The following is a 22,304-nucleotide window of genomic DNA, read 5'->3' as shown; positions in this document are numbered from 1 at the left end:
TATTCAGAACCACAGGGTCCCTTTTTTAACAGATTTTTCTACCCATTCAATAGGAGAATAACGAACAAACAATACGAGACAGGAGTAATAGTACATGTACCAATAATTTGATAAGCAGCCCAGGTTCACGCCTTGGATAAGGTACCTCACTTTGGTACTTAATACCCAAGACATCGTTGCCCCTTGTGCCGCCCAACCCACCCCTCCACCGCCTGAGCTTTGCTTCTGAACAAAATCCTTTGCGACTCAGGCTAATTACAACCCCGCCAACTTTTTTTTTTCCCTCTTGTAATCACTACCCCGCCACGAAAGAAAGTTGAAAAATCTCACAGCACCCTTCTTGACATTTCTCTTCCCTCCTTCTTTGACTCTCCTCACTCACTCACTCGCTTCTCACACTTCATCACCTATTCTCTTACTCCTCCACACACACATAAACAATACTGCCAAAATGACTGAAATGGTTGAGACTGGTGTCACCTACGAGCAGCTCGCTGACCTCGAGCGCGAGTTCGAGCTCGTTGAGAACGAGATTGGTATGTTTTGATTCTGTTTGCACAAGCCCTCACATCCCCCCGGACAAGAGATGACGGAATCGTCTTCTTTCCATCTCTTTTCCTTACCTTGCCTCTGTTTCTCACCCAACTAACACCCCTCGCCAGTCCGCAAGCAGTACGAGCTCTCCAAGCCTCTGTACGAGAAGCGCGCCGCCGTCGTCTCCAAGATCCCCAACTTCTGGGCCCTCGTCTTTGAGCAGTCGCCCCCCGAGGTCGACGAGCACATCCAGCCCTCCGACGCCGCTCTGCTCCTCTCCTCCCTCAAGACCATCTCCGTCTCCCGCCCCGAGATCGAGAACGGCTCCGGCGGCGACCCCCGCTCCCTCACCATCCGCTTCGAGTTCAACGAGAACGACTACTTTGAGGACGCCGTCGTCGAAAAGACCTTTTGGTACCGCCACTCCGCCACCTACACCGGCCTCGTCTCCGAGCCCGTCGACATCAAGTGGAAGGCCGGCAAGGACCTGACCGAGGGCCTCCTCTCCGCCGCCAAGAAGGTCTGGGACCAGGGCCCCATCACCCCCGGCAAGCTCACCCCCGAGGCCGAGGCCCTCCGCAAGAAGGTCGAGGAGACCGCCATGGGCGGCGTCTCCTTCTTCTCCTTCTTCGGCTACGTCGGCAAGCGCATCTCCGCCGAGGAGAGTGCCGCCGCCCTCGCCAAGGAGGTCAAGGAGTTCGAGGACCGCAAGGCCGGCAAGAAGACCGCCGAGGAGGAGGAGGAGGGCGACGAGGACGAGACCGAGTTCGAGCTCGAGATCTTCCCCGACGGCGACGACGTCGCCGTCGCCATCGCCACCGACCTGTGGCCCGAGGCGCTCCACTACTTTAGTAAGTTCCTCCGCGACGGTGCCGTCGCTGCCGAAGAAGGACGAGACGGAGACTTACTCTCAATGATAGCCCAAGCTCAGGAGGCCGGCGAGCTGTCCGATGCCGACTTTGAGTCCGACGACGAGGAGGACGAGGATGAGGAGATGGGCGACGCCGAGACCACCCCCAACAAGAAGCGCAAGGCTTAGATTGATGACTTACCACCGACGACGACAACACCCCACACCCCACAACACACATACGCATGATGATGAACTTTCTTAATATTAGACAAAACCTGGTGATACCATGATCGAGTCCCCCTCCTAGAGGAAGAGGGAGGGACTCTCAATTCAAAAAGTTTTCGTTTGTTATACCATTACTCGTCCCTGTTGTTACATTATGTGACCCTACTGTTCATGTCTGCGACTGAGAGATCTTGAATTCATGCGCGACCTCAACTCGTCATTTGCCGACGTTCCTCGTTCCTACATCGATTAGGACGCCCTCGCCACCGTCTGGCCGAGCTCATACCTGCCATGCGTGGAGCTAAGCTCCGCAGCACCATGCTCTGCGGGTAACTCGACGGGGTTGAAGTGGTCGGTATAACCTTCGTGTAGTGCATTGATCCCGGCCGGTCCATCGTATCCATATTGCGCGCTGCCAGGCTTCTCGTACTCTGGAGGCGTTCCGCCTGTCTCCTGCTGCGGCGCCGCCTGGTATCGTTTCCTCCTCAGGAAGAACACTACGAGGCAGATTACAAGAACGAGGCCTACAACACCGCCCACAACGGCACCTACGATGGTACCGATAGGCGGATTAAATGGCTGAGAACCTTGCGGAGTCGAAGTTGCGCTGCCCGCATTGGACTGTTCAGTAGGTGAAGGATCCGAGGTCGAGTTGGTGGGCGCCGCTGCTGCTTGGTCAATACCTTGAGATATAGACTCATATTCTAAAATGAAGTCACGCTCACTTACGCTCAGAAAACAAGGCCTTGACCTCTTCGCTCGCCCAAACGACGGAGTCTAGTCCCCCTTGGGCATACCACTGCTTGACCGCGTCGGGCGACTCGTACGGTCGCGCCTGGTAATCATACCCATCAGACCAGCGCATCTCCGTCATGTCAAAGATGCCCAGCCCGAGCTTCCAGGGGTCTGGGTCTGTCAACGACCTAGGGAAGCCGAGGGACCCGTCTGTTCCTCCAATAGAAAGCATCTGGCGGCCTCCCTCGCCCACGACGACGCACGTATGGCCCGCCCGAATGGCTGACGAGCCTGCTGCTTTGAAGAAGACAAACCCGGGCAAGCTCAGGACGTAGACATCGCCAGAGACGCTGCCTGTCTCGGTGCTACCGCCGCCGTAGAGAAAGCTGAGTAACGCACTAGCATTAGTCCCAGCCACCTATCATGGTCAAGCGGTACGATGGAAGTTGTTTCTCTTACATCTCGTACGTGTCATTGGTGCTGGAAGCGCCCACGGCACAAAAATTTCCTCGTGTCGCCGGTCTGGAACCTGTTGTCTGCTGAGTATACCACTTGTCGGCTGAGTAAGTGTCAGTGCCTTGTTGAAACACGCGTCGCCAAGAGAGTCTACTGACTGCTGGGATTATACAAGGCGACCTTGTTGAAGTCCATCTCCTCCCAGCTCCCTTTCGGTAACGAGACTGGTGCCTGGCCTCCGCCTAAGAAGAGCAGCATTCCGCCAGATCCAAACGGCACGAACTGTGATGAGCCTCTTACTGAGGTCCCATATTGACCGAACCCTGTAGAGGACGTATTTTTTATCTCTCCCGAAGTCATGTTGTACGATATTAGTCCAGGAAGGGCGAGAGCATTGTTATAAGTAGAGGTATCCGTTCTGGAGTTTGCAACCCCGCCAAAGTAGTATCCCACATCCTTACTCTGTGTGAAAGAGGCTTCTGTGGTGCGGGTGAGCTTGCTGAAAGCGACGACGCTCGCGGGGGTGACCTGCGACCAGGTTCCACCACCGTTACCGTCCACCTTGAAATGCCATAACTCTTTTGCCGGGGGCGTGTCGGAGTAGGACATCATGCCGCCCCAAACGTAGAATCCGGTCGAGGATGGGTCTCGCCATATGGCCTGCCAATTGAGCTTCGGTCCGTTCTTGGGAGTGGATGTCATCGTGACGCTAGAGTTGGTCCATGATTGTTCGAGACAGATGGAGAGTGTCGAGTTCACTGGAGAAAGCGACAGACGTCAATGATGTGTCCTAATTTCAATTTGAATTGGACGTAAACCCTACCTGGCCACGACGGGTGGTTGGCAGTGGTCCCGTTTTTGCCGTTGTATAACTGGGATACCTCGCCGCCGTCTATATACACATAGCCACCTATGACGATTGCTACTCAAGTTAAAATGCGACACTCGGTCGTGAGGTGTCTGATGAAGTCTTCGACATACCTGAAGGGAAAGCTCTCCTCAGGAAATCAGAAGGAGACGGAGCGTCATCGCGGATTATCAGCCTTGATTTTCCAAAGGGATTCCAACACTGCGCTGAAACCACCAACCAAGAGAACAGTAACAACGCTGTACGACACATTGATGAATAGAGTATGAAAACACTCGGTCTGACCTCTTTGACGAAGAAAGAGAAAGAAGGGATGCGTTGTCTTCGGAAGTCTGAAGTATGGCGTTAGGGAAAGGGCTGTATGAGGGAAACAGCAAATGTCTTCCGACTTCGAGAATTGGTCCCATCGCCTTGGAGCAAACTTACCTCAGCCGAAGTCCGTAGGCTGCCTTCTCTTGGTCTGTCACGCCACCAGTGCTCATCTCTTGTGTGACCAGACTGGAGAATCTGGTGGACGAAAGGGAACAAATGTCGAGCCCTGTCTTAGCTTGAGGCGGACATTTTCCGCCCGATGATTGACTACTGGCTACGCCCACCTGCTGTGAAGCTTGGGCATGGCTGTCAGCCTTGGATGTACCCATCACCATTGAGGCTGTGGCAGGGAGGCTGAGGCGAGACAAATTTAGATGAGATGGCTGTCGTTGAACAGCCATTTGAGAGCCCACCGCTCTCTGGGGAAAGCACAAGGCTTGGCTGTGGAATGATCGCTGCTGTGAGCATGTTTTGGCAAGACTTCTGGTGGAGGCTTTGATGATTTCTCTTAATCATGAAACACAGCAGTACAAGTGATCAAGGTGACTTGGATCTAGGAGAAGTCATGTAATGACCGACCGCACGTGGGGTTACTTAAGCTCAAGTTTGCCAGTTGGAATAGCCCATCGACCCCTTGCTCCTTCTTGGAACTCTGTGGAGCTTTGTCACGCTTCACTAAGACCACCTGCTTCTTACGCCGAGCTTCCTTGACATTGATACCACTATTGCCTACCTGCAAGGTGCCAAGACAAGGCAGGCGCTGTGGTGCTTGATGTAGGCAGCCTGCCCATCTCCAGGCGTAAGCAAGTCTGAGACTAGGCTATGAGGCTGATCTTGGCAAGAGCCGGCCTGAATGTTCTCATTCATTGGGCAAGATAACCAGAGCTCGAGTGCTTGTAATTGGGTCTTGTACACGCATTCCTGTTGATATCAAATTAGGTTGTTCTTATCTTGTAGTATCTGACTGTGATATTCTGGCTCACAGATGGTGAACGAAGGGCAGGCGCACAGCAAGCACCTCGTGCAGCTAGTCGTTATGGTACATATTGTTATGCCTAAATCTTCGCGCGTGACCGAGAATCTCGAATTACTTTACGATATAGTCGCCCTTCGCGTTCAAGCCTCAAGACCGAAGGTGCATCCACCCTCCCTCAGGCATACGAAGGTCCACAACTTCAGTCGATTTACCTTACTAAAACAACACTAGTGAGAGCACCATGGGCATTTGGGTTTCTCATCCCGCAACTCGAGCGTATTTGGGTTCCATCTTGTCGTTCCAGATCCGACAGAGATCCTGTCGGAGGTACACGTAAACTTGCAATTCATCGTAGAAAGGGCTCGGGTCTCGGTGGAAGACCTTCCCAGGCCGGCAGATCACGGAGACCGAAGACTGTAGAATAGTGGGGATTTCGGCGGACAGTTTCGGAGGTATGTGTCTACGACTCTCCGGTCCGTCCTTGTCTGTCGGGGATTGTTGGCCACTTGTCTGATGTATTCCCGACTACTAACACCACAGCTTACTAACACTACAGCCCACTATTAGGTGTTCGGTTCTCGATCGTCTGACGAATGTGGTAGGTAACATTGGCATCCAAACCCAATCCTCCTCCCAAAATTATGATGACGTCAAAAGTCTGGGGAAATGGCTTCGTAGAGTTTAGGCGATGCGCACCACAGACCCCTCCCGTGGTCGCCGCCCGGGAGCCACTCCGACTTAGCCGCATCTAGCCATCCTATGGGAACACCTCCGATTCTTTACCACTCGCGCTCGCCCTTTCGCGCGTACCTCATTTGTAAGCGGCCGTATGGTCCCGGGTTCTTGCAGAGGTTCGAGGCCCCCTGTCTTTGATACATATCAAGGTTCAGCCAAAGTCTTTAACGCTCCCACGATGTCATGACGAGGGTCATCTCTAAGTAAAATGAGATTACCATCCACGATTCCCAAGAGAATCTCAAAACACATCACACCCAGCGCAAACCGTACTTTCTCACACAGCCAGATCAGAGCTATCAGCATGGCGACAGCATACAAGATCAATGTTCCGGTGACGAACACGGGACTGTGGAAGTTTGATCAGAAAGATGCTGCCGCGAGCAAGGTATCTGAGCTACTACAGGAGGATCTCGAGGTACGGACAAATTGTACCTTACATAGGAGTAGGCGGTATGCTAATATTGTACAGAAACATCATGTCTTCTTCAACCAAGAAGGCTTCCACAACCACGTGAGCTCAAATACTCGGATCATCTCATAGCCAGCCTCTAACATCGTTCAAGATCCCTCATCAGGTCCTAGCCCTCTTCGGTACCGGCGCAGGCCCCGACGCCATTCAAGCGGCGTACAAGGAAAACGCAGACTACCAGCGCCCAGCGCAGACCCCACGTGATTCCGTCGCAGATGAGCTGCACGACTGGGACCGCGCAAAAGCGTACCTCGGCAAGGAAAAGCACTACCCAGACTTCCTCCTCTTCTTCCAGCGCGAGATTGAGAGGCTCGGGGGCTGGGAGGCGGCGTTGAAAGAGCACCTCTTCAAGGGCGACGAGCGCGCCGACGACATGTTCCAGCGTATGTTTGCGGGCTTTTTGCACCCCATTATCCAGCTCATGTATGGTGTCGAGTGGGAGCAGCCCGCCATCGTCGCCGAGGGGCTGGCACAGGCCGCGGTGCATAAGAACCAGCTCAAGGACTTTTTCGACGAGACGGAGAAGCGTGCGGCGGCAGCTAGCGGGTCGATGCCGCTGATGTCGGATCTTGTTGAGGAGATCCGCCGAGACCAGAAGCTTGCTCACGCCGCTGAGATGAAGGATGCGAATAAGATCTTTGACGGGATCCTGAAGCGCGCGCCGGAGGAGATGCTGCGGATCGCGAGCAAAGTCAAGGTTCGCCCCGAGGAGCTGGATGAGAGGACGGCCGAGATGTTCCATAATGCCTTTTACGTTGCTGGCGGCGCGGCTCTTCGGCCGGGTAAGGAGCCAAAGTGGGATTTCTTCTTGATGTAAGTGTGATCCTTTTTTCCCCTCTTAGGAGAGGCTGGCGACGAGAGTGTCAGACGCTGATGCTGTAAACAGTCACCACACGAACGCTGCGCCCATCTTCCTCAGCTTCAACTCCATGTCGTGGATCTCGACGGAGAACAAGGTGCGCATGCTGGAGTACAAGATCCGGATGGACCTCGTGCAGTATGCGGCGCGCGGGTGCCCACCGCTCCGCCTAGAGGATGTCAAGTCGTACAAGCCAAAGGACAAAGATGAGGGCAAGGACTTGGTCTCCAAGCCGACTGGTAAGTTTTTCATCTTTCGTCTCACTTAGAACAGTGGCTGATGGACTCTACAGACCTCCTTCCAAGATTTCACAACTTTGTAGATGACGGCCACACGATCAAGGTGGTCAGAGCACTTGGGATTTGCCAGGACCTTTCAGCAAAGTATGGCGACAAACCCTGGATCAAGATCAAGGATGGGGAGTGGCTCAACCTCACCTACATGTTGTTGGATAGCACTGAACATGACGAGACGAGATGGGTTCGCTCAGCGGGCTTTGAAGAGGCGTGGAAGGTGAGACAAAAAATCATCGTTTGGAATGTAAATTCATGATACTGACCCTGCTTCTAGGACGTCCCTGCTCGCGATTGACTAGCCGACGGTGGCAGGACGATATCAAGGTTGTAATTGAATCAGATGGGACGACATAAGTGTAACAGTAGCAAAATCATGGCAGCTTGACAAAACGGGGGGTATACATTTGTAGTAACATCTATGGTTTATTCTAGCCCAATCCACTCATCTCCGTCGGAATCGCTCTGGCCCTCATCCGCATCGCCAATCGCCAAAGTCTTGGCGGGGGCGTCGAACGCGGCCAAGTCTAGCATTTTTACACCGGTCGTCTCCTTTTCGTTGCTGGCCTGGCCCAACAGATAGTCCACCATGTACACATTATCGTCCGCGAGCCTCCTGATCTCGTCGCGCATCCTCGAGACGGCCCTGGCCACGATTCTCAGCTCGACGTCCACCTTGCCCCTGTGCTGCGTGAGCCAGGCGCCGTGCTTGTCCACCAGCGCCTTGACCCAGAGCAGGCAGAACTCAATATGCGGCGTCTCCTCCGTCTGGGCCGCGACGAAGCGCAGTAACCTCGGAACGTAGACGATGGGCATATCCTGGACGACCAGAGCAATGTCCGTGTGCGGTATTGAGAGGAAGACGCGCTTGATGAGGCCGGCCTCGTTGAGGCGGAAGGCCATGACCAGGGCTTTGAGGTAGTCCTTTTCGTTCTCCAGGACGGCGAGCGTGGATGCGGGGGTGATTTCCATGTTGAGGTCAAAGGGGTCGAACTGCATGAGGTTGTCGAGGCTGTAGATGAGCAGGCCCTCTGTTGTGGCAGCGCAGAAGGCCGTGCCGGTAGGTGTGAATGCAACGCCCGAGACGCGGACCTCTGGCATCCTCTTCCTCGCAGAAGGGTCGCCGCGCTTGGAGCCCGGCAGGGAGTCGTCTCTCCTGTCCTCGGGGTCCGAGGCCTCGCCCTGATCATCGATCAGACCGCCGGGGCCGGCCTCGGTAAGGAGCTTGCTGTTGAGGAACTCTTGCGTTCCAGACAGAGACAGGTTGACGCTGACTGTGTACTTCTTCAAAAGAACCATAGTATGAACAGAGTACAGGCAGATGTACTTGCTGTTGCCACCGGCAAGCAAGCAGCTTCCGTCAGTGCTGTACTGAATGGTGTTGAAGCTCTTTGTGCCCGCCACGTTGGCGGCCGTCCTCCGATCAGTGAGCTTGCGTCCACCGGAAACGTCACGACGGCCGTCCAGTCCAGACACCTGCTCAGCATCCATGATGGACCAGAAAGACAGCTGACCATCCAACGTTGAAATCGCCAGTTGTAAAGAGTCAGGGCGCACAGCGATATCGAGGATATCGGCCTGCAGCTGCAAAGGCTCGCTCGTTTGTGTCCTGTTGAAGATGGACCAAATTCTTGCGGTGCGGTCCCAGCTACCACTGACAAGGGAGTTGCCGTTTGGTGTGAAGGCTAGGGCCGACACGGGACCCTCGTGACCGGTGAGCTGGTCCAGAAGCTGTCCCGTCTGAACGGACCAGATATGTATATCGAAAGAGTCTAGAGATCCAGCCGCGACGACCTCGCCGCTAGGGTCAACGGCCATACATGACCATGACAGCCTTGTCGGCGCTGTGAATGTGCGGAAGTTTCTGTATCTGATGAGATCCCAAGCTCTTACGGAGCCGTCAAGACTGGATGTGAATAGTACGTTGCCCTTCTTTGAGAACTCGCAGGCTGTGACACCACTTGTGTGCTCCGTGAAGGTGACGATGCAGAAACCAGATTCGGTATCCCAAACCTTGATCTTGCCGTCATCGGCAATGGTGACGATGCGCTGTCCATCGGGGGAGTAGACCAAGTTGTTCATGGAGTCAAAGTGGCCCTGCTGCTTTAGGATGTACGACTCGGATTGCCATTCCCACACCAGGAGTTGCCCCAACTTTGATGCGCCAAAGGCTAACCACTCTCCGCTCTTGTTGATCGTCACAAAGTCGATCTCATTTTGAGAAATGTTGAGAGTGTGGATCATGTTGAAGTCGGGCAGCTCGTACAGACCGAAAGTTCCGTTGGAGAAACCGGCGACAAGAAGATTGGACTCGGGGTGAAAGGTTGCGCATCGGACATGCGCACTGTTCTGCATGAAGTAGTGTCTGTCGACGATTCTCCAGCGCATGTCGTCCTCGTCCTCGTCCATCATCTCGTCTTCATCCTGAACCGGCTTTCCAACGTACTTCCAGTCGAACACAGCGCCGTCCTTGCTGACGGTGTAAATGGTTTCCTGGTCCTCCGAGAACCATGCCCCCACCACAGCCTGCTTGTGTCCCGAAAGTACCGTCGGCACGAACCCCTCCTCACGATCCAGACTCCATATTCTTGCGGTCAAATCCTTGGAGGTACTGAGGAAGAATCGCGAGTCGCTGGACCACTCGATGCTGCGCACTTCGTCAAAGTGTTGTGTGTGTGTGTGGTGCTTCACAAACGGCGCGAACTCGAGTTCTCCTTCGGCATTCGCATCTGGTGTGGACGGCACATGCCAGACTTCGATCTTGCGGCCCAGACCAACAACGAAATGGCGTCCGGAAGGCGAGAAGGAGAGGGCGGTGACAGAAGAGCGGAACGAAAATCGGTAAATGGGGATTCGGCGGAGGACGTTGGTCAGAATAGCCTGGCCATCTTCGTCAATGGACAGTAGCAGGTTTCCTCGAGGAGTGAGACCGATTCGCGAGATATTTTTCCGGTGCGCGAAGGGAAGAGTATGTGACTTGTTGCTGATAGGAATTTAGCATGGAAATGTTTGAGTTGCGCCGACTTTTGAGGCAGGACATACTTCACCAGGTCGAAGACAGTAACCCTGTTCCCCACGGGCGAGAACAAATGGGTGCCATCTGGGCTGAAGAGCAGGTTGCCCTGGCAGTACACCGTGCCGAGCAAATTGGAAAACTAGAATTTGAAGCAATGGTCAGAATCGCGTGCGAAGTAGGGGAAAATCCTGGAAAGCGTACCTTAAAATCGGTCTTCATTGTCAATTAACACCCATTTCCTCACCTTGAAGCTACCGAAATTCTCTCCAACCCAAAGATTTTCTTATCGATTGAAGGCGCGCTCTGCAACTTTTTGGCGGGGTCGGGGAATCATTCATCCTAATTTCCGCGGTCTAATCCCCTCCGGGCTAGACAAACTATTGGTGAAAGTGCCAGGGGGGAAGAGAGGAATGATTGGCAGGAAAAGGGGGTCCTAATTAGTCCCCTGCGAAGGGCCCAATGAGTGTGCACCACCCAACCCCAGAAGGCCGAATGGGAAATTTGGAGGTGGCACCTTTTGATTCCCCTGAAGCACAAGCTCAAACCTCCCCAACTCAACCGTCAACACGCCCACACCGCAACCACATCACGAAAACAGTCGCGCGTTCAATTGCGATTCTTGCGGCCAAAGACCCTCTCACAGGCAACCGAAACGAATTTAGATTTGTTTAATCGTCAAATACCGCCCAAAATGGCCCCCGCCGCCGCCGAGAGCGCTTCACCGATTGGTATCGCCAACCTCCCTAACCAGCGACACAAGATTGTCGCCAAGCGAGGTGCTGCCTTCACTATTATGGTATGTCCATTCTCGTGTGACGGAACACATGATAATATGTCATGTCGGGGAATACTGACAAAATCATTAGGTTGCTGGCGAGTCTGGCCTCGGAAAGACCACCTTCATCAACACCCTGTTCTCCACGACCATCAAGAACTATGCCGACCACAAGCGCCGTCACCAGAAGCAGGTTGACAAGACTGTCGAGATCGAGATCACCAAGGCTGAGTTGGAGGAGAAGTTCTTCAAGGGTATGGCTCTTGCTTGCCAATTCCCGTGATGTGGATCATACGATTAACACGGATTACAGTCCGCTTGACCGTTATCGATACCCCCGGCTTCGGCGACTATGTCAACAACCGCGATTCCTGGATGCCCATCATCGAGTTCCTTGACGACCAGCACGAGTCCTACATGCTTCAGGAGCAGCAGCCTCGCCGCCAGGACAAGATCGACCTCCGTGTCCACACCTGCCTGTACTTCATCCGCCCTACTGGCCACACCCTGAAGCCCCTCGACATCGAGGTTATGAAGAGACTCTGCTCGAGAGTGAACCTGATTCCGGTCATCGCCAAGGCTGATACCCTTAGCCCTGCGGACTTGGCCAAGTTCAAGGCTCGCGTAAGTTTGGATTGACTTATTTGTCGGAAACAAACAGACTGACCGTTGGGTGCTTCAGATTCGCGCTGTCATCGAGGCCCAGAGCATCAAGATCTACCAGCCCCCTGTCGAAGAGGACGACGAGCCCGCTGCTCAGCACGCCCGCAGCTTGATGGCTGCGATGCCCTTCGCTGTCATCGGTTCCGAGAAGGACGTCAAGACCGGCGACGGACGCATCGTCAAGGGTCGCCAGTACTCTTGGGGTGTTGCCGAGGTCGAGAATGAGGACCACTGCGACTTCAAGAAGCTGCGGTCAATTCTCATCCGTACCCACATGCTCGACCTCATCCACACCACCGAGGAGCTTCACTACGAGGCCTACCGCGCCCAGCAAATGGAGACCCGCAAGTTTGGCGAGGCCCGCCCCAGGAAGCTCGACAACCCCAAGTTCAAGGAGGAGGAGGAGGCGCTCCGCAAGCGCTTCACCGAGCAGGTCAAGATCGAGGAGCAGCGTTTCCGCCAGTGGGAGCAGAAGCTCATTGCCGAGCGCGACCGCCTCAACAAGGATCTCGAACAGACCCACGCCCAGATCAAGCAGTTGGAGACCGAACTGGAGCAGATGCAGGGAAGTGCCGTCCGCAGCCACGGTCGCCGTTAAGGGCATTCGAACGTGAGGGTTTCCCCTCGATTTTTGAGCGGTTTGTTCCTGGGCGATTGGTGCTTGCTGGATTCTCGACACTTTTACCTTTTTATTTCTTCTATTCGGGGATCGAGAGCACCAACTTGCTGCAACATCGTCTTTTTGACGCGTCATCATGGATATGCTAGCTTCTAGCTTACCCAAATGGGCTCGACTCATTTGGCTGAATTCGCCTGTATGAGCCTCAAGTCTTCACTACCAGTCGAAAAATGGGAAGAAAAACACAAAACGTGCCCTCTGGGTATGGTATGAGATGGACGTTACATTGGGAGCTCTCTTCTTTCCAAGAACCTGTTACCCCCCCTTTTTTCCCCGTTTAGTTATCCCCCACCTGTTTCTTAGTCACGATGTAATCCAGCTCACCTTTTCATGATACCAAAATTAATGAGAAAGGCGTCTACCTTATAATCCCAATTGTTTCATGCGTGTGTCTGCAACGATATGCTACCTGTGTAGATGTGTGTCTGTGTGTGTGTGCTCCTGTCCCCAGAAAAAAAAATGAAGTCCTATTGTGTGTCGCCAGTATGGTATCGTTACATTTGCGCCGCCTTTGCACCCCATGTCTTTAAGAGATCGTTTCACACATTTATACTGCATCCATCGTGGCCCTGGTCGTCAACTGCTCGTTCTTGTTACCCAGCTTGGAAATCTGAAGAAAGGCGTCCACGCCGTACCCCTCGAGACTGTGCAGTTCGAGGCTGCCGGCCCAGTACTCGGCGTAGACCCGGCTCAGGGGCAGGCCCATGCCCAGCCGCAGATCGGGCGGCCGGCTCGTCATGGAGGCGAGGGAGTTGCCATGGGTGTGGGCGTGACTGTGGTTGTTGGGGGTCTTCATGTCGGCGCGGCCCAGCTCATCCGAGACGTGGAGCTCCTGCATGGTGGCGGCCAATTTGGGCACGCGGCCTAGGTTCTCGAGGCGGCGCTGGCTCTGGGGGCCCTTTGAGAAGGACCACAGGTAGGGGAGCTCCTCGCGCGGGATGCCGCCTCCCTGGTCCGAAATGCGGATGATTACGTGCTGCTGCGCCTCGCAGATGGTGACTTCGATGGGCGGCGGGGGGTTATTGTCCGCGTCTTTGGCCTTGTTGTTGTTGTTGTCTTTGTTGCTCCGCTGCCTTCGTTCTATGACGGCCTGGACGGAGTTGCGGAGGAGCTCACCGATGATGTACTCGAGGTGGCTGAGGATGTAGGGGAAGCTGGACTCGAGGTGGCCCTCGACCTTGATCTCGGGGACCTGGACGTCGTGGCCGTAGGTGGAGCGGGCGAGGCTCTGGACGGCGCGGGTGCAGCGCTCGATGACATCCTTTGCAATACACTTTATAAAGACCTCGCCGATGAACTCGGACTCAGAAAGCTTTGCGCCCGGGGAGAACCAGGGGGAGTGGTAGGTTTCTGTGAGGGCGAGGTGCTGCTCCGCGATGACTCTCCTTGATATTCTCTGCATGACGTTCAAGTTAGGCCTATGTGGGTCTGCGCGGGGTGTGTGTACCATGGCTGCAAGAGCACTTACAGATCGCAAGACTGTGTTCATGAATTTGTCGAGGTCCTTGGCATCCATGCTGCCTCTGCTTTCCAAGATGCCCATGGAGAGCTTAGGTATGACGGTGAGGTGCGCCTTGAGCATCCCGCTGATGATTTGGCAGAATCTCTCATTGTCCTCGAGGGTCTTGATCTCCTTGATCTTGCGAAAGGTGTCGAATGCATTATTGTATAATTCGTAGACTTCTTTGATATGGGGGTTCGTGACAACGACGTAGGGCAGCTGTTGCATGTCTCGAATGCGATGTGCTATTCTGTTGCGAGTGTCAGTCTGTGACTGTTTTGAAAGTATGAAGGTAGAGAACGCGGGGCACCCTACCGAGTCGGCAGCTCAGTTCGAACATAGTTGGCAGAGCTCAAGAGTCGTGATTCGGTAAGGGAGCGGCCAAAGACCATGAGCTGGCGCAAGCTGATCGGGCGTGCTTCTCTCACGACCCATCTGAGAGACCTTCGTTAGCATGTGACGATAGGAAGTGCCGGGGGGCGGGAATGGACGCACTCGTCTAGGACAGAGACTGGTCTCCAAATGGAACTGCTCATTGAACGCCATGACGATGAAGTGATGCCATTCTCACGTAGCCTCCCGGGCGCAGGCAGCATTGCCGTCCTGGGGGCTGATGTCAATCCGCATCGTCTACCGGCATGCCGCAATGCGATGGACACCATGCCGTAAATTCCATACGAGTGGGAGGTAAAAATGAAGTAAGAAAAAAACTTTCGTGTATTTGGTCAAGTTGCTAGAACGCGGCCTCGAGCGGAGCAAGAAAGAAAAGAAGCTGCTTAGGTGGAAAGCTCCTCAAAGGGGGTTGGGTATATGAGCGATTTTGAGGTCAAGAAGTATGTTGCAAAGTAGGTTGGGCAGCTGTTGAAGCTGTCTCGAGAGAGGCGTGACCGGTCGACAGATTGGATGACTCTCGCATCGAGAACGGCCGGCGGTTGCTACCTTGCAGGGTCTGGAACTATAACCCCACACTGCGGAATCGGCGCACCATGCTGCGGACTGCCGCAACGGGCAACCCTGGTCTCCTTGTCTCCAGCGCCAGAAACGACGTGACATGATTGGTTTTGTTGACGGGCCGTGGACCCACACCCATCTCCCCTCTGGGGCCCTGGCGTGCGCGAGCTCCAGCTTGATCTACGCAGGTAGAGGTGTGCCCTTCCCGTCTGGCCCTCCCGTCTCTGCCAGGTTGGGAACCCAGTTCCGTCAGATGACAATGTTCGGTCAGCATTTTCAGCCATGGGGGAAAGCTGAGGTGTGTGAAGATACCGAAGACCTCCGTTGAAGAGCATGTGCTGGTAGCATGCGTTCCTGACGAGATTTGGCAAAGAACTTACCTTAACTACCACCTGAGTTTGTGGATTCATTCAAAGGGCCCTCTCTTACAAACCATAGTAAAGTTTTACCTGGTGGAAACACAGAGTGCTCAAACATATGTTCTAAGACTCCTATGCCTGATTTATGGTCAGACGTTTTGTTCCTTGAAACGAGACTGATCCTGGCGGTGTGAAAGACTATAATGGCGGAGACGGTAGAAAATGGTGCCAATACCCAAGGTGGTATTCGATAGTATTTTCCCGGTGAGAGCTGTCTATGGGGCACTGAAAGGAAACCCTGATAGGCTAAAAGTATTCAACACCAGTTGGACGCTGTTGGCAGTTGCGAATGCACGGGTGACGGGTCCAAGGGGCCCGGGGATATTATCTGCCTCGGGAGTCGTGAGGTGGCATAAGTGGGGATCTGACTAAGGAACATATTGGCTTGTTCTCGTCTTCTAGGATCTTACAAGAGGTGTTCAAGGAAGGGCGACGGCATCTCAATGATTCATGGCCTAGCATTTCTTCACCTCGTCTTGACATGTGGAACTAGGTTCTTAGGCAACCCTGGCAAGACAAAAGGACCATATCAGAGAGCACAACGCAGGGCACGGATGTTCGAGCAGAGGGCTGAAAAGAGCACAACGTCCAACATCTATGAACCAAGCAAACTATGGAATGGAGAGCAATGTCTCCGGCAGTCATAGATGGCATGTAAAAGATGAGCCTTGCATGTGCAATGTACCCATGCTGTAGTGTTCATATATCCATGACATGGAAACTTTACTGCGGCCAGCCAGTATGAGTACCAGGCTCTTGGGATGCCCACATTTCGGATGAGTCGAGCGACCAGTCAGTGAGGAAGGCAAGCGGCGCGAAAGCTTTCAATGCTTACTTCAGCCGAATCCAGTGCTTCAGACCGTCCGCATAAGTGAAGGCGAATCTCATTAGAAGTATGACAGGTTGGCTGGTTGCTTGTAAGAGCTATCCGTGGAGGAACAGCCCGCTCAGAAGTTCGGGACCAGAGGTGTCATGCTCGGAGGAGGAACACTCGTTGTTTGTCAAAAACAGATTTGCTGTTTAGCGTCCGTTCTGTAAGTAGGTACGGCAGAAATTGGCTGTATCCTCATGTGAGACTAGACGTATAGATCAAAGTTTCAGGCGATGAGATGGGGTTGCAAAACTAAGGTACCTTGACACTGCTTGCTTACTGAATATGTCTGTGGAGGATCTGATGAGCCCTAGGCGTTTACGTCAGCCATCCGTTAGTCCAGCTTTTGCTTGACCAAGTTAAACATTTGAAGAAGTGGTGGCTGATATGCAAGGCTGAAATGACCTGAGTCGATCAGATGTTAAAAAGACAAACCCGCCGGCATCACTACAGCAGTATCAGGTCTCAGAAACACAGCTGGGAGGTGAAAGGAAACTGGAATGGGCAAGCTCTGTTGGCAGTCACAGAAACGTCATTGGATGTGTGGGGGCCTTCTACCCCAATCAGAGGGGTGAAGACCATCTGGGTAGGTGTAGCTTGTGCTAGCCAGACAGCGGCTTCATTGAGTGGCTGCATCAGAGCAGCAGGTGAAGTTCACCTTTGCCCCCAGCTGGCCGGTAGAAAAAGGTCCTATGCAGGCCTCAGGTACTTGCCACGGCACGATTTGACCCGGATCTGTTAAGACAACAGCAGAGTCTCCGTCAACAGTCCTAACATAAACCATGTACCCTTTCACTCCTCTGCCTGCTCCTGCTCCTCACAGCCGAGCACTCCATTAATAAGGTAATGCCTGACATTTAATACTTTTGGTCTCACGAGGGCCTTTCTGGGACTCTAATGCTGCACTGCGCCTCACCTTTCTCTCACTATTCCATTCTCTCCACCATGACAACCTAGAAAATTGAGTTGCCTGTCTTGATCATAGTAGACACTGGTGTAAGACCATCTCATTGCTCCTGTCTCATTCACTCAAAAGAAAGAAAACACTTCCTTAAAGGCGGATTTACTGTGACCCTCTACACCTTCTACCAGAGGTGTCTACACGTTGACTGAGGTGCCTTCACTGCCTCTTGCCCAGTTCCCACCTGCCCACTCTGTTAGCGACAGCACCCGCCTGTACGTACCTGCCCTACAGTGCACCTCCATTTGCCTTACCTCACCTCACCTCACCTTGCCGACCGACCTTGCACCTGTCTCTGAGGTAGGTTCCGCACCTGCTTGGACCAGCCCGCCGCCTCCACCTTCCTGGTCTTGTCTTTTGTTCATGCAAGATCTCTTCCTCACCAACATTTTGTCACGACTTGCTTCATCCTCCCAAGGCAACAATTGCTCGTTGTACCCGCCATTTCCTGGGTCAATAACGCAGCCTTCCGTCGACCCTTGTATCGCTTGTCGACCTGTCGCCTACTTGCCTCTGCGGCACCCACTCCGTCATCGAAGCAGCCCTGGCGCAAATCGCCAGTCTGCTGCTTTTCCCTGACTGGCAACGGCATCGGCTCCTCTCGCACTTCCCGTCATCCCGCGGCACATAGACCATGGTGAGTGCACAAGACAAAGCGACTAATCCCTTGCACAATACCACTTCCTTTCTCGCACCTCTTCTTTGCTGAGCTTCGTCACCACCACAACTTCCCATCCCCTCCATCGCCCCAGGCTTCAGCTTGGACTGCTTGGACTTCGAGCGACGTTCGATACCCCGCCATCGGGCCAGCCAAGCTCTCTGCTGCTGCTGTATCTATTTCTACCCCTACCACGCCGCATCTCTTCCTAGCTACTCTCCTGCTACTGTATCAAATATTATTCCGTTTCTTTGACTGACCTGAGTCTACTACTCCAGAGCTACAACAACGATATCCACTCGCCGAACGAGATGGTGGTGGACACTGACGAGTGCGTCGGCGGCACCGACTCAGAGAAGGAGCCTATTGCCATCATCGACCCTGACAACATCGACAATGGGGCCGAACAGCTGCAGGACCTGCCTCTGGCAAATGACTGTAGGCATAACCAACCTATTTCAGACTGCGCGCCGGCTAACTCAGTGTAGTCGATGCTATGAAGGATGTCATTTTCCCACACCTCCACGAAGAGCCCGAAGTGCTCGAAGATGTAGTCAACACATGGACTGTCGAAGCATGGCGATCAATGTCAAAGAAGGAACATGGTCCTGTATTCCAGGCTGGCGGCTTTCCTTGGTGCGCTACCTCCATTCCCTTGTGGTGCTCTCTCTCAATGCCCTCGCTTACACTCACATCAGGCGCATTCTTCTCTTTCCTCACGGCAACAACGTTGACCAGTGTTCCATTTATCTTGAGCATGGATTTGAGCCGACAAACATTCCCGAGAATTGGAGCTGCTGCGTGCAGTTCGCGCTTGTGTTATGGAACCCGAACGACCCGACTCTTTATACCCACCACACGGCGCACCATAGATTCACAAAGGAGGAGTCAGACTGGGGCTTCACTCGTTTCCTCGAGCTGCGAAAGATGTTCAACGTGCCCTGGGAGGGCGGCAGTCGACCACTTTGCGAGAACGAGACTGCCAACATCACAGCCTATCTCCGCCTTGTCAAAGACGAAACTGGTGTCCTTTGGCACAACTTCAACAACTACGATTCCAAGAAGGAAACAGGCTACGTTGGCCTCCGCAACCAAGGCGCCACTTGTTATCTAAACTCTCTTCTTCAGTCTTTGTACTTTACCAACGCTTTCCGAAAGGTCAACTCACAAAACCCTTTGGACGTTTATTGCGCCATTGCTGACTATCTGTAGGCCATCTACGAAATTCCAACAGACCACGAAGAGAGCATGGGCAACAGCGCATACACTCTGCAGCGTCTCTTTTACCAACTACAGACATCTGAGCAGGCTGTCGGAACGAACGAGCTGACCAAGTCCTTTGGCTGGGAAACAAGACACATTTTTGAGCAGCAGGATGTTCAGGAGTTGTCGCGAAAGCTAATGGAGCGTATGGAAGAGAAGATGAAGGGTACTCCGGCCGAGCACGTTCTCCCGCAAATGTTCAGTGGTAAGATCAAGACGTACATCTCCTGCGTCAACGTCGACTACGAGTCCAGCCGGGTCGAGGACTTCTGGGACATCCAGCTCAATGTCAGCGGCAACAAGAACCTTTTGGACAGTTTCAAGGACTACGTCCAGGTTGAGAAGATGGACGGCGAGAACCAGTACTACGCCGGCGACGAGTTCAAGCTGCAGGATGCCAACAAGGGTGTCATTTTCCAGAGCTTCCCCAACGTCCTGCACTTGCAGCTGAAGCGATTCGAATACGACATTCAACGAGACACCATGATGAAGATCAACGATCGATACGAATTCCCCGAAACCTTCGACGCAGCGCCGTACCTCTCTGAGGATGCTGACAAATCAGAGTCGTGGACGTATCAGCTTCATGGCGTCCTCGTTCACAGCGGTGACCTGAACGCCGGCCACTACTATGCATTCCTCAAGCCTGAAAAGGATGGATGGTTCTACAAGTACGACGATGATAAGGTCACAAGAGCCACGATGCGTGAGGTGCTTGAGGAGAACTTTGGCGGAGAATACAAAACACATCCCGCCAACCACTTGCGAGCACCTCTCCAGAAGAAGGCCCCGGTCGTACGCCAGAACAGCGCATACATGTTGGTTTACATTCGCCAGTCGCGCCTGGATAACATTCTTTGCCCGGTTTCTAAGGAGGATATCCCTCTCCATCTGCGCTCAAAGTTCGACGAAGAGACTGCTCTCAGAGAGGCGAAGCGTAAGGAGAAGGAGGAGCAGCACCTCTATATCGGCGTCAAGGTCATCACCGAGAAGACCTTCAAGAATCACGGAGGCACCGACTTGACATCGTTCGATGCGGACCAGGCCGATGGCGATGCGGCGCCACGCTCGTATCGCGTACTGAGAGCTTCGACAATGGAGGATCTGGTGGGTACTATCGCGGCAGACCTCGAGCAAGACCCTCGCAAGGTTCGCCTCTGGGTCATGGTTAATCGCCAGAACAAGACAATCCGTCCTGATCAGCCCATTATGGATCTGCGACCTACGGTTGAGGAGGCCTTCCAAAGGGCGGCTGCACACCGAGATCAGTTCTTGAGAGTCTGGGCTGAAGTGGCAGAAGAGACAACACCAGAGGGCGAGGCAGTGTGGCCCACGTATCAAGGCCAGCTTAATGGGGTTGTCGTTAAGAATGACCTCATCCTGATCTTCCTCAAGCACTTCGACGTGGAGGCTCAATCTCTCTATGGCATCGGCCACGTCTACATCAGCAAGGAGAAGAAGGTAGAGGAACTGGTCCCAATCATCATGAAAAAGATGGGATGGGGCGAGAAGCTGCCAGGTGACGAGAAGATTTCCCTTTGGGAGGTAAGCTCTTGAATCTTGATGTGCATGCCGAGACCTTATTGACCATTTCCAGGAAATCAAACCGACCATGATCGAAGCTCTGAAGGCCAAGCAATCTCTTAAGGCTGCGGAATTGCAGGATGGCGACATCATTTGCTTCCAAAAGACCACGGAACGCAAGGGCGACAGGAACATCCTTGAAAAGCGTCTGGGTCTGGGCGACAAGCAGGCAGCGGAAGAGCCTGCCAAGAAGGCCGACCGCTTCGACGACGCACGGGAGTACTACGACTTCCTTCACAACAAGAAGACTGTCAAGTTCCACGCGCACCCGACACGTTGCAATGCCGAGAGATTCCCTCCCTTTGAGTTGGTCCTGAATTCCAAGATCAGCTACGACATTCTTGCAGACCGCGTCGGCGAGAAGCTCGAAGTCGACCCTACACACATCCGCTTCTGGACCGTCAACTCAGCCACAGGTAACCCCAAGACGACTGTCAAGCGTGGCGTCAACCAGAGTCTGCAGCTCATCTTGAATCCCTCCGGATACAATCAACTCAGTTCAAGTCAACGAACCGATGCGTTCTACTTTGAGGTATTAGACATGAGCTTGGCTGAGCTGGACACCAAGAAGAGCATCAAGATCACTTGGCTGAGTGAGGGCATCACGAAGGAAGTGAGTTACAGTGGAGCACGCCGTACAGGAATGCCATGCTAACAATGCACAGGAGCAGTTCGATCTCCTCGTGGCCAAAAACGGTCACATTGAGGACCTGATTCAAGTCTTGATCCAGAAGGCCAGCATTCCTGACGAGACCGAAGGAGGTCGTATTCGCGTGTACGAGACCAGCAGCCACAAGTTTTACCGCGAACTCTCGCGCGATTACCCCGTCATTAGTATGAACGATTACACCAACGTTTTCGCCGAACGCGTACCCGAGGAAGAGATCAACGACGAAGAGGCGACCAACTTCATTCAAGTGTTCCATTTCCAGAATGAGCCTAGCAGGGTCCACGGTGTTCCTTTCAAGTTCATGCTCGTCGAGGTATGTGCCGCTCTGCAAACGACGCTTCGCACAATGCTAATGATATGCCAGGGTGAGCAATTCGTGGATACAAAGAAGCGCCTGGAGAAGCGGACTGGTATCAAGGGCAAGAGTTTCGAGAAGATCAAGTTCGCGGTGGTGAAGAGATCTCATTTCTCAAAGCCACAATACCTTAACGATGGTGAGAATTTACTGCAACCATGCCCTTTTTACAATGCTGACCGATGAGCAGATGACGAGTTGTGGAAGATTGCGACGAATGACGATGATTACCTCGGTCTCGACCACGTTGACCGAACACGAACGCTTAGAAACGGCGTTGGCGACCTCTTTTTGCGGTAATGCATGGTGGCTAATCTTCTACAGTCTTGGATGCCGAAGGAACGTGGTATCGAGAAGATTTAGAGTTTTTGTTCGATGCATCCAGGATCGATATCGGTACGCCGTGGTGATACCAGGGATGAGCGTGAGGTTTCGTGATTCAGGGTCTATAGCAGCAAGAAGGCTCGGTTTGGTTCATGCCTGTCTCCGTCCAAAGACGTTCGGATGGCATGCCAAGCGGATATCATAGCAGACCTCTGATTGACGGGCATGCTCTTCCGATAGAGAATAGGATTCTTGTAGCTCACTTTTCAAGAAAGGTGGAAAACATTGATAAGGCA

At 53.4% G+C, this 22,304-nt stretch overlaps 7 protein-coding genes across 7 annotated transcripts; 4 read left to right on the top strand and 3 right to left on the bottom strand.

Moving 5' to 3' along the window:
• Window positions 1–451: 451 nt before the first annotated feature.
• CCOS01_00995 (uncharacterized protein) lies at window positions 452–1,573 on the top strand (the record flags this gene model as incomplete). The annotated part of the gene is made up of 2 exons (XM_060449191.1): window positions 452–536; window positions 663–1,573. The coding sequence occupies 2 exons, from the start codon at window positions 452–454 to the stop codon at window positions 1,571–1,573; spliced, it is 996 nt and encodes a 331-aa protein (XP_060320629.1).
• A 288-nt stretch (window positions 1,574–1,861) lies between these two features.
• Window positions 1,862–3,923, bottom strand: CCOS01_00994 (kelch repeat protein; the record flags this gene model as incomplete). Its single annotated transcript, XM_060449190.1, has 6 exons — window positions 1,862–2,280; window positions 2,342–2,733; window positions 2,807–2,906; window positions 2,962–3,561; window positions 3,627–3,725; window positions 3,785–3,923. 6 exons carry the CDS (start codon window positions 3,921–3,923, stop codon window positions 1,862–1,864), a joined length of 1,749 nt encoding a protein of 582 aa, XP_060320628.1.
• A 2,075-nt stretch (window positions 3,924–5,998) lies between these two features.
• On the top strand, window positions 5,999–7,616 carry CCOS01_00993 (HypA protein; the record flags this gene model as incomplete). Its single annotated transcript, XM_060449189.1, has 6 exons — window positions 5,999–6,112; window positions 6,167–6,208; window positions 6,261–6,979; window positions 7,053–7,264; window positions 7,318–7,538; window positions 7,596–7,616. The coding sequence occupies 6 exons, from the start codon at window positions 5,999–6,001 to the stop codon at window positions 7,614–7,616; spliced, it is 1,329 nt and encodes a 442-aa protein (XP_060320627.1).
• A 128-nt stretch (window positions 7,617–7,744) lies between these two features.
• Window positions 7,745–10,553, bottom strand: CCOS01_00992 (periodic tryptophan protein 2; the record flags this gene model as incomplete). The annotated part of the gene is made up of 3 exons (XM_060449188.1): window positions 7,745–10,301; window positions 10,361–10,473; window positions 10,536–10,553. 3 exons carry the CDS (start codon window positions 10,551–10,553, stop codon window positions 7,745–7,747), a joined length of 2,688 nt encoding a protein of 895 aa, XP_060320626.1.
• Window positions 10,554–11,025: 472 nt separating this feature from the next.
• On the top strand, window positions 11,026–12,370 carry CCOS01_00991 (septin; the record flags this gene model as incomplete). Its single annotated transcript, XM_060449187.1, has 4 exons — window positions 11,026–11,130; window positions 11,201–11,363; window positions 11,423–11,733; window positions 11,792–12,370. The coding sequence occupies 4 exons, from the start codon at window positions 11,026–11,028 to the stop codon at window positions 12,368–12,370; spliced, it is 1,158 nt and encodes a 385-aa protein (XP_060320625.1).
• A 628-nt stretch (window positions 12,371–12,998) lies between these two features.
• On the bottom strand, window positions 12,999–14,579 carry CCOS01_00990 (uncharacterized protein; the record flags this gene model as incomplete). Its single annotated transcript, XM_060449186.1, has 4 exons — window positions 12,999–13,847; window positions 13,920–14,202; window positions 14,268–14,387; window positions 14,524–14,579. 4 exons carry the CDS (start codon window positions 14,577–14,579, stop codon window positions 12,999–13,001), a joined length of 1,308 nt encoding a protein of 435 aa, XP_060320624.1.
• Window positions 14,580–17,788: 3,209 nt separating this feature from the next.
• On the top strand, window positions 17,789–21,984 carry CCOS01_00989 (ubiquitin carboxyl-terminal hydrolase; the record flags this gene model as incomplete). The annotated part of the gene is made up of 9 exons (XM_060449185.1): window positions 17,789–17,791; window positions 18,091–18,250; window positions 18,301–18,448; window positions 18,511–18,970; window positions 19,025–20,620; window positions 20,673–21,272; window positions 21,331–21,642; window positions 21,694–21,823; window positions 21,875–21,984. 9 exons carry the CDS (start codon window positions 17,789–17,791, stop codon window positions 21,982–21,984), a joined length of 3,519 nt encoding a protein of 1,172 aa, XP_060320623.1.
• Window positions 21,985–22,304: the final 320 nt, after the last annotated feature.

This window comes from Colletotrichum costaricense, assembly GCF_030867565.1.
Source record: "Colletotrichum costaricense strain IMI 309622 chromosome Unknown Scaffold_1.1, whole genome shotgun sequence".
NCBI lineage: Eukaryota > Fungi > Ascomycota > Sordariomycetes > Glomerellales > Glomerellaceae > Colletotrichum > Colletotrichum costaricense.
The sequence above is the reverse complement of the archived record's forward strand: the minus strand, read 5'-3'. Positions and strand labels throughout refer to the sequence as shown.